The sequence below is a fragment of the Arachis ipaensis genome, chromosome B10 (assembly GCF_059453495.1).
Source record: "Arachis ipaensis isolate K30076 ecotype BB chromosome B10, ASM5945349v1, whole genome shotgun sequence".
Lineage (NCBI taxonomy): Eukaryota > Viridiplantae > Streptophyta > Magnoliopsida > Fabales > Fabaceae > Arachis > Arachis ipaensis.
Window position 1 is genome coordinate 142,252,605 of NC_142435.1, and position 9,821 is coordinate 142,262,425.

At 34.1% G+C, this 9,821-nt stretch overlaps 1 protein-coding gene across 1 annotated transcript; it reads right to left on the reverse strand.

The window, feature by feature from the left end:
- Nucleotides 1-1,342: 1,342 nt before the first annotated feature.
- On the reverse strand, nt 1,343-7,462 carry LOC107623763 (tRNA threonylcarbamoyladenosine dehydratase 2). Its single transcript, XM_016326127.3, has 11 exons — nt 7,193-7,462; nt 6,855-6,898; nt 6,152-6,245; nt 5,363-5,510; nt 4,724-4,936; nt 4,215-4,349; nt 3,620-3,754; nt 3,072-3,287; nt 2,543-2,667; nt 2,076-2,133; nt 1,343-1,608 (listed from the first exon to the last, which is right to left on the reverse strand). The coding sequence occupies exons 1-11, from the start codon at nt 7,285-7,287 to the stop codon at nt 1,492-1,494; spliced, it is 1,380 nt and encodes a 459-aa protein (XP_016181613.1). The 5' UTR covers nt 7,288-7,462; the 3' UTR covers nt 1,343-1,491.
- Nucleotides 7,463-9,821: the final 2,359 nt, after the last annotated feature.

Here is a 9,821-nt window from a genome sequence, read left to right on the forward strand (position 1 = left end):
CCAAACAATCCAAAGAGATTACTGAATCAAAATGGAAATCGGAATGCAAAAGTTGAATAGGAGAGAATGAAATTGGAAATCCAAAAGTTGAATAGGAGAAGCTGGGTCTATACTCTGTATTTCCTGAAAGAACCCTGTCAATCACATCATCATGGAGAAAGTAGATTAAGTAAAAACCCCATACCTAGACAATCGTTCACAAAAACAAACCCATCATTCATAAATATAAGAAAAGGTAATTAAGAAGACAATCTTTATAATGATTATAAAATCCCAAAAATTGATGAAATAGACAAACCACATGCAACAAACAATTTAAGAGATAGCAAAAGAAGAAATGACAATCACATCAAATTCTAAATAACGAAATCAAGAAGATGAAACAGATTCATAGACCATACTCAAAATTAACAGCAACTTGAAAAGAATCTAACGAAGAACATGAACCCACAAACAAATCAAATCACATAGACAATTTTCAAATTACAAATGTCACAAACCATACACAATAAGACCAGGGATAACCATGGAACAGATACCAAAAACGATCACAATATGCAAAAATTAGGAATTTCACAAACCCTAAACAATAAAATCTCCCCTAACCATGAAACAGATACCAAACATTATCACAATTGAACAATTAGAAATTTCACAAACCCTAGACAATAGAATCTCGCTTAACCATGGAACAGATACAAAAAATGATCGCAATTTGCACAATTAGGAATTTTACAAACCCTAGACAATTAAATCTGGGTTAACCCTGGAACAATAACCAAGATTGATCACAAGGATGTACACAATGAAGGAAAAGAAAAACGATGAAGAGTAAAATAGGTTTGGATGCACCTGATTGATTGATCGGAGATCCTGGATTTGAGTCTCCATTGAAAAAACGCTAACCTGGATGAACGGCGACGAAGCAAACTCCCAAGAAAGACTCGTGCACAGAGTTTGGTAGGGCCGAGGACGAGAAAGTAAGGAGAAGAAAGCAAAGCTCCTAGGGTTCCAACTAATCATTACCTGTTCAAACAAAAACATGAAGAATACAGGTTGCGTGAACGATTCAATGAAAGGGAAGTTAGGTTGCGTAAGCGAGGAGATGAAAGGGATGGGTGACGGCAGAGTGACAGAGGAGCACATGCAGACATTAAGATGAGAAGCCACGCTGGAGGAGAAGCCACCGTGGAGGAGAGGCTCCACCTGGGACTGGAACCGGCGTGAAACGCGGAGTGGTCTCCAGCTCGGAGATGAAACCACGGCTATCTATTGTTTGATAGATATCAAATGTATTTTTTGTCCTAAATGTGTATTCTAACTAAAACGAACAGAAAAAGAAGCCATAATAAGGTTGATAAAGTAAAGGAGAAATAACAATTACAAGATTTTTAATATTACATTGTTGATCTTGTTACATACTTCTATTCTTAGAGCAACATGTAACAAGTTCCCTCTCTTGATTAAATTAAAGTAACAAGAAAAGCAGTATTAATGTGCGTAGCCAAAGTCAATTTCAGCTCGTTTTAACACTGCATTTACACTGTTGTAGAATTCAGGTTCCTTTTCCTTTATATCATCCAATGTTCTAGATTCATGCTCATCAACCTGAATTAACAAAGAATTATATTATCTTACAATGGAAACTTTACTAAAATAAACTAAAATTTTATAGTAGTGGAGCATAACAAGGACAAACGAATTATATTCATTCCAATACCAATGAATCTGAGAGTAAGGGAATTATTCTCATTCAATTACCATATCAAAGTTACATGTTGCTGATTTTTATTAGTTGTTAAGGTATTGAGTTGTCTTGATTAAAAGGAGAGTTAGGAAAACTTATGATTTCACAGGTTACTGTCATCAATGATTTTACAGGCAAAAACAAAAGTAGAAAATATGCTGACTGAAAAATAAAACATTTAAAAAAAAAATTAAAGAATTATCTGGTTATGGATGTTTCTTTTTATGCCTTTTGTTAGTCTTGTGTCATTAGTTATCGATATACATAAAATAAATAGAATTCTTGAGACAAAAAGCTTTTGTCTAATATAATGGAGAAGCTAGCTTACCTCTTTGAATTTCAAAAGAATTAAATTTGATATAGAAGCCGGCTTTTCGCAATCCCACCTAAACAAAAGAAATGCATAGAAGAACCAAGTGAGAAATTTTTCAATGAGAGAAAGAAAGATTATGTTGACATATTCTAATCAATGTCATTTAATTCATTAGAGAAAGAAAAAAAAGCAACATCAGATGAAAACACATTTCAGTAAAACTCTCTTTAGTCCTAAGTGCCAGTTTTGTGAACCTCTCTAGTTTTGTGAAACTTCTACTACTGAATTAAGCACAGGGCAACAAAAGCCAGTTTCAAATTATTATTAACAAATAAATAAAATTTGAAGAACTTGAGGAGGGGCGCACCAATATACATTGGAACAATCAAATGTTAAATTTAAATGGTCGAATGTAACCAAGAAATAGCTTGATAATGAGAACTAAGTAAATGATAATGGAGACAAAAAAGCTAACTGTATACCTTACAAGCATTAATTCATTAACTGATCGCCACATTCCTCGTCCAACTTCTTTCACAAGCTGGTCTCTAGCACTTCTTCCATGCCATAATTCTTTTACAATATACATCACTTCTTCAATATCTACCTGTAGAAGAGAAATAAACACAATAAGTAGAAGAAAATATGCATTTTCAATATTTCATATATATGTCAAAATATCACAGAAAACTTCTTCATAAAATTTTTCTTACAGGCATGCCTTTGTATGGTCCTTTAAATTATGATGTGGGAAACGACAGAAAATAGAGAAGATAAAGGAAGAATTGGGATATTGGTGAATAAAGCAAGGCCACAGCCCAAAATTCTCCCAAGACTAACATCAGTGCGAAATCAAGCATTGAAAAAGGAGAAAACAGCGTAGGAAATGTAGAAAATGAAAGAAACAAGTTTCTGAGCATTAGAGTCTCAGGCTCTTGAAAAGTCAAGATATCACAGTTTATGGATAAGGAAGTTGAAATGAAACAAAAGGTTAAAGGGGTAGAGTTTTACCTGCACTTGCTGTGATGTTCCATATACTAACTCCTCATGCTCAATAAGGCGTTGATGGAGAGTATGGTAATGATCGGTATCAAAATTGACTATCGGTTCTGTTTGAACTTGAAATCCTGCTAATTCCGTCACAACATAGGATGCCATAACTTGTCCAAATATTGCAGGGATTGTGCCTAACACCGGTATGATACGGACCCTGAAGCCTGGTACTATCTGACAAGAGGACCAACAAATTAGAATGGATATGGCCAATGCCACTAAATATTGTGACAATCAATGAGAAGTACCTACAAAACAATGAACCTTTATGAATATGATAACTAAAAGGTAAAATATTCTATATGTTAAAAATACATAGTTTATTGCAAAGTCACATCAGGCATCTTACTACAGCAAGCATACAAAGAAGCCACCGAGATGAGCTGATGTTGATCTAAATATGATAACCATGAAAGAATGTTTATTAACCATGCTATTAAAGAATCACAAGTTGGACAGTGGCAGAATCTACTAGTGACTAAAACTGATTAAATAAATAACCTCACCTGGTAGTCTGAAGGATTTTCCTCTTCACCATTTGGACCCTTAAATGGAAGCAACTTAGCTTTGGGTTTTTCTAAAGAAAATACAACAGGGATGCCACCTTCAATGCCATGATCTTTCCTCAAACGGTGTCTCACCTATATAAAATTTCCATGAGTGAGTTGTATAACTTGTGCTAATAATAATAATAATAATAATAATTAATTACAGTATACCTGTTTTTTTACCCCAAAAGAAAAACAAAAAGGAATTACAAACAAAGAAAATCAAGACTAACAGACAAATGAAATCTGTTTTGGACAATTGACATCTAGCTGGAATTGATGGACATAAAAATCATATTTGTCAATCTTTAAGCACACAAGTGCACCTTTTCATAAGCAATGTACATATATTTTTCATAATCGTAAGTAGTAACTAGCATATGAAATGGAAGGGCAATAATTAGTTTACTTTTATGATAATTGGGATTTTAGGGTGTAATCTACTAGACAGAGTGAAAAATAATGTTCAATTGTAACAAAAATTAACATATATAAGTCTATATTCTGAATTTCTAGGAAAAACATTGAAAAGAAACATAAATGGGAACATTACAGATCGAGACAATGGATCATTAGTTGACTCTCTTAAATCAGCAATGCGTATTCTAGTTGGATCGGCTCTAGCACCAGCCCCAGTGGCAGATAACACCTTCAGGCCCCTCCGTACACAAGCAGCAAGAAGTGCCACCTATTACACTTGAACAAATTAGGCAACTGAAAGGTAAAATTCAAAACCAAGATATCTTAAAAGGAAAGATTTCCAATGATAACAGCTTAGGCAAAATACATAATTTTTTGTATCAACAAAAATACAGATATAAATGACTGAGCAAGTGAAATTAATAAATACATCTCAAATTTTATTAACTTTTGCAGCTTAGAATCTAAAAGAGTTGCAACATAAGTAACAGGAAACTGATGACTAAGAACGTCGAGCAGTATAGCAAACCAGGCCTCGTATCTAGGGTCTGTGCGGTATGTACATACATGGGAAAGAAATAATAAGAGGCAGTATGAACCTACATCAATAAAATTTAACAGGGAGTAATCTTTAGGAGATACCTTAGTATCAATGTTATCAATACAATCCAAGACAAAGTCAGGGTGGCCTGACAAAATTTCTTCTTCGGTAGATGAATCATATAGCAGTACTTTTGCATCTACTTGGCACTCAGGAAAGATAGATGAGAAATGCTCCTTAAGGCACTGCGCTTTTGGGATGCCAACATCTGCTCTTGTTGCAACAGCGTGTCGATTTAATGATGAAAGAGAAACCTTCTCATTAATAAATAAATAAGTATAAATATTGTATGGAAAATCTATGAAGTTCTAAAACCAGGCAAACTTTTAACATTGATTGCATAACCACTTTATCTTCTTATTACTTTGTTTTAAACCAAACCCTGCTTATTAATATTGCAACGATAATAGCATTCACAATGTAACACATTTGGAATCTTGCTGCTAGTTACAGATGTCAAAATCTTCAATGATTCATATTTAGGAGTTCCATTTTTAAATTGTGATAACCATTGGGAATTTGGGAGAATTTTGGACAAGAATAGGTAGGTTAAGACGTGATAGTACAGTACGGCAGTACCAATCAGACCAAGAAAGAAGGAATCACAAAAAGAAGTAGAGAACACAACTCAGACTTAACAATCAAACATGGGCAAGCGGAGAATCAATCACAGAAAATACCTGATCAAAGTCCACAAGAAGAAGCTTGCCGACCCCTGATCTCAAGAGCATAGATGCAGCATGACTGCCAACCCCTCCAAGACCAATGACCACAACATATGATGCACTCACTTTCTGCTGAGACTCAAAGCCAAAAAACTGAATGTTCCTAATAACAGAACGAAATTCCACCCCAGATAAAAACTGATTAGTTGAAATTGAAGAAAATGAATTCCCCTTATACATCCAATTAATAAAAGGTTTATATGAAAAATAAATCATACAAAAATGGTTTTAGACATAGTGGGTAATGTGCTGGTGGTAGTTCTCGCAAGAAAACTTTGCAAAAGCTCCAACAACCAATTACATTAACCAATTATATATGCATTAACCAATGATCCCTAAAGTTAAAAGTTTATTTTTGCCTTGTCTTCTTGTTCCCTAAACATGCCACAAATATATGCATTAACCAATGATCCCTAAGCTAAAAGTTCATTCTTCTAAATTGTATTAAGGTGATAACATTTCATTGACTATACAATCTAGTGATGCACCATTTAAATTGTAGACATTCATAATATACAGGGAGGATATTTCATGCCCCATTCATTCTAGAATTAACAGCCAAGCGCCCAAGACATTCACACTATCATAATTAGCTGTAAGAAAGGATGAAGACCAAGTATATTGATGGACAAGTGCTAATGTGTCTCAAACTAAATAGTCTTAAAAAAAGTGCATCATGCATGTCTTACCAATTAATTATTCAGCAAAGAAAGAAAAAAAGCAATTGCCAATAACATGAAATACCTAGTTAGATGTTCAGAAACAATCTCATCCTTCAGAAGATCTTCATTAACTGCCTTATCATTCTTCTTTCCAGCAATAGTGCAAGTCTCAAGACCTGCATGAGGCACAAAGTCCAGATGGATAGCATGTTAAAATTATGATAATTAAACTAGGATTTAGGCAGAAACTTGTCAGGTATCAAAAGTTGTTTATCAGTGATAACATATTTACGGTTAATATATCTATTTTGATCGCACTGCAAAAGGTAACGGTAGAATGTGATTGCATCTTGTATAACAAGTAGTTAAAACCCTGTCCGTTCAATCCTCCAATCACCTCAAGAACTAACTCTTAATAGGAATAGCCGAATATAGCACACTATATTTAAGAAGTGATCTTATGCAATGATGTTATGCATGCAGGTTATTGTTCTTTCTTCGTTTGGTAACCATGTAGTGGCAGCATAAACATCACACTATACAGGTAAGGGAACACATTAGAAGGGTTCAATATATCACATATTCCAGTATTCCAATTCACCCCATAACACTACATCCCAGCTTGCTCTTCAGCATTGAAAAGTGGTGACTATGTATGACTTCAACTTGCTTTACTTGCCGATATCAGGGAGCATATGATTGTAACTAAATAACTTCTTCTTTTGTAGCTTTTGTAAACAACATTACATGCATTCACTTCACATGTTTAGTTCAAAGCCACTTACCATTTAACTCGGTAGCATTCTTATTATACTGCCGCACCACTTTTCTGAAAACATAAAAAATATACATTCAGATTTCAGCAGCGTTCAAATAATGTTCAAGCCGCCCAAAAAAAAACACATGAATAAAAAATTAGTGACTCTCAACAGTATTACTTGATCAAACTAAAAACAGAAGCTAATCTAACGCAAACCTTTAAGAGTGAATCAACCACTTCACTTGGTTGGGTTATTAAGACAAACAGGTTATATGCAAGAGATAATTGAGTCAATAAAGGTGCAAACATTTTATCATTGAAGAAGAAGAAAGAAAGAAAGAAAGAAAGAAAGAAAGAACTCACTTATGGTTTTGAAGGAGCCTAAGAAAGAAGATGGTAGATACAGAGCCAAAAAGAGCACCGGTTCCAACCAATGCTAAGTATTTACCTTTCTCCATTTTTCTCTTTCTTTCTCAAACGCAGACACGATTATGAAACACGAAAAACTTAAAAAAGCACCAATTTTTTAGGAACAAATTCTTTTGCAGGGGAACACCGTGCGCCGTCGTGCTAATCGGAGGTTTTCTGGTTGTGTTGGTTTTGAAGACCGAATTAGACAGTTCGTAATTAGTTGTATCTTTGGGGGGTAAAAGCGGGTTTTTGATATTTGGTTTTGAAGACCGAATTAGACAGTTCGTAATTAGTTCGTAATTAGAATTTTTTTGTTTTATTTTTCATAGTATTTTTTGACTGGACAAGTTAAAAATTAATACATAGTAAATTTAAGTTCAGTTTATAAATTTATTGTCAGTTAATGAATTGCTGTATAAATAGATAGAATTTAAATTTTTTGACACTTAATTAAAGAAATTTGTGAGCTGATTACTAATTGAAAACAAAAGTATTCTAAAGGTAGGTAAAATAAATAAAACCCAAACAAAAAATCTCTATTATACCAAAAACGAAATATTTGGCAAAAAAAAATGAAATTGAAAATGAGTTATCCAAACACCACTTAAAAAGGCTTAAAGTTATATCTAACAAAAAAAAAAGGGAGGGGGGGGGGGCTTAAAGCCATTGATCAATGTTTTCTACGACTAAAAAAAAGTGTTTTCCAATAATAAAATTTATTGAATTCAGCTAATATATGTTTTTAATTATTAATTGAACAAATTTTATAAAAGACATACAAAAGTTATCAATATATAAAAATAGTTATTTTTTATATAGATGGTGAGAATAATTATACGATTGTTTAAAATATTATTAAAATTAAATCACTAAAGTAATAATAACTTTTTAAAAAAATAAAAAATTCTATTATTTTCAATAAAAACTAATATTTTAAAAATTGAATTGTATTGGCCGATCGGACCGATCTAACTGCGAACCAAAAACAAATACAGTTCGGTTTAACGATAGAAACCTCTTAAATTAAAACCGTATTTAAACTATTGAATCGGTCGAGAACCGGCCGGTCGGACCAAACTGAAACTCGGCCGATTTTGAGAAAACGTTGTCGTTTGATGTTTTTAGCTTTAGGGATCCAAAATTCCTCTTCTCCCTGGCTCAGTCATCCATTCTCCCTCGAGCCCATTCCTCAGACTCTCTCCTCTCTCAACTCTACCCTACGTTACAATCTCGCCCACCGCTGCAAGGAGAACCTCAGCGCCGCCGTCCGTTGCGCTCAGGGGCCACCGTTTCCTCCTCTGCTGTGCCTTGTTCCCCCAGCCCCTTCGCCAGTCTCCTTCCTTCAGAAAGCAGAACTGCCCTCGACCACCGCCGCAAGGAGTGGGCCACAGCCGCTGCCCGTCGCACTCAGGGGCTTCTCTCTTCGTCCTTTCGGCGTTCTCCAAGTTCCAAACTCTGCGTTTGTCTGGAAGCCACGTTGTTCTACTTCAAACTCTGCGACCAACCCGCGCCCTCCGCCTAGCCGTCGAACTGCTCTCTTTTGTCGCCGCCGTGAGTTCCCTAAACCCGCCACCAGACAATACACTCGCACAACACCAATACTCTGCTTCAAACTCTGCAACTTCTGATTTCCATTACAATAAGTAACTATTTGATTTGGTAGTGGTTTGGATTTTTTCATAGACTGAATTAAAGTTACAATAGTTATGTTCTCTTCTCTATCACATTGATATTAAGCTTTGAATTCTCTTATTTCGTTTTAATTTTACCGTAATCAACATGTTTGATGAAATGCTTTAACCATATTTCTGGTTGGTTTTATAATTTCTAGCTCTTAGAAACTTAGTAAATTGATTGCATGTGAAATTAGAATAATTGGATCTTAGTAATTAGGAAATTTTAGCTGCACAAATAGCATTTTTGTAGAAAGCATATTAGCATGATGATTCCACTTGCATTAATGTTCTTCTGGTAAATTTTAACTGTTATTGTGAACTTGTTAATTTGCTAATTGTTCTTCTGTTGTTCTTCTGTTACTTTTAATTTTTTTTTTTTTTTTGTGATTTTCTGTTCTTGATTTAAGCTGTGATTGAAGGTTCTTTGGTTTGGGTATTCTTCACTTTCTTGTAAGCTTAGCTTTTAATTCTTTGAGCATACACGGATCAAATCATTATTTTCAGCAATGGTGATTTTTGGATTTTTTTTTTTTTGGGTTGCTTTGTTTTAAATGTTCCTATTGTTAATTTTCCGAATGCCCAGTCAGTACTTGGTTGACTGGTTTTGCTCACTGATTGTATTTGATGATAAATTTTAAATTGATAACTCTATTACTGCTTTACTGTCTGTTTTTGTAGTTAAATTTTATTAAAGTTTCTTGAATTTGCACTGCCTATTTTACTGATTCACTGTTCCTTCATTGCTTTTTTTTTGTTGTTAATCATTGTGATGAGCTTTGTTAAAATTGGGTTGAAAACTGTTAATCTTTCTTCATTTTTCACTGTTCTAACTTCTGTTCTTATTAAAAAATTTGCAATTGGCGCTCTTTTGATTTATTATATGCTTCATGTTTTCATTGTTTTGT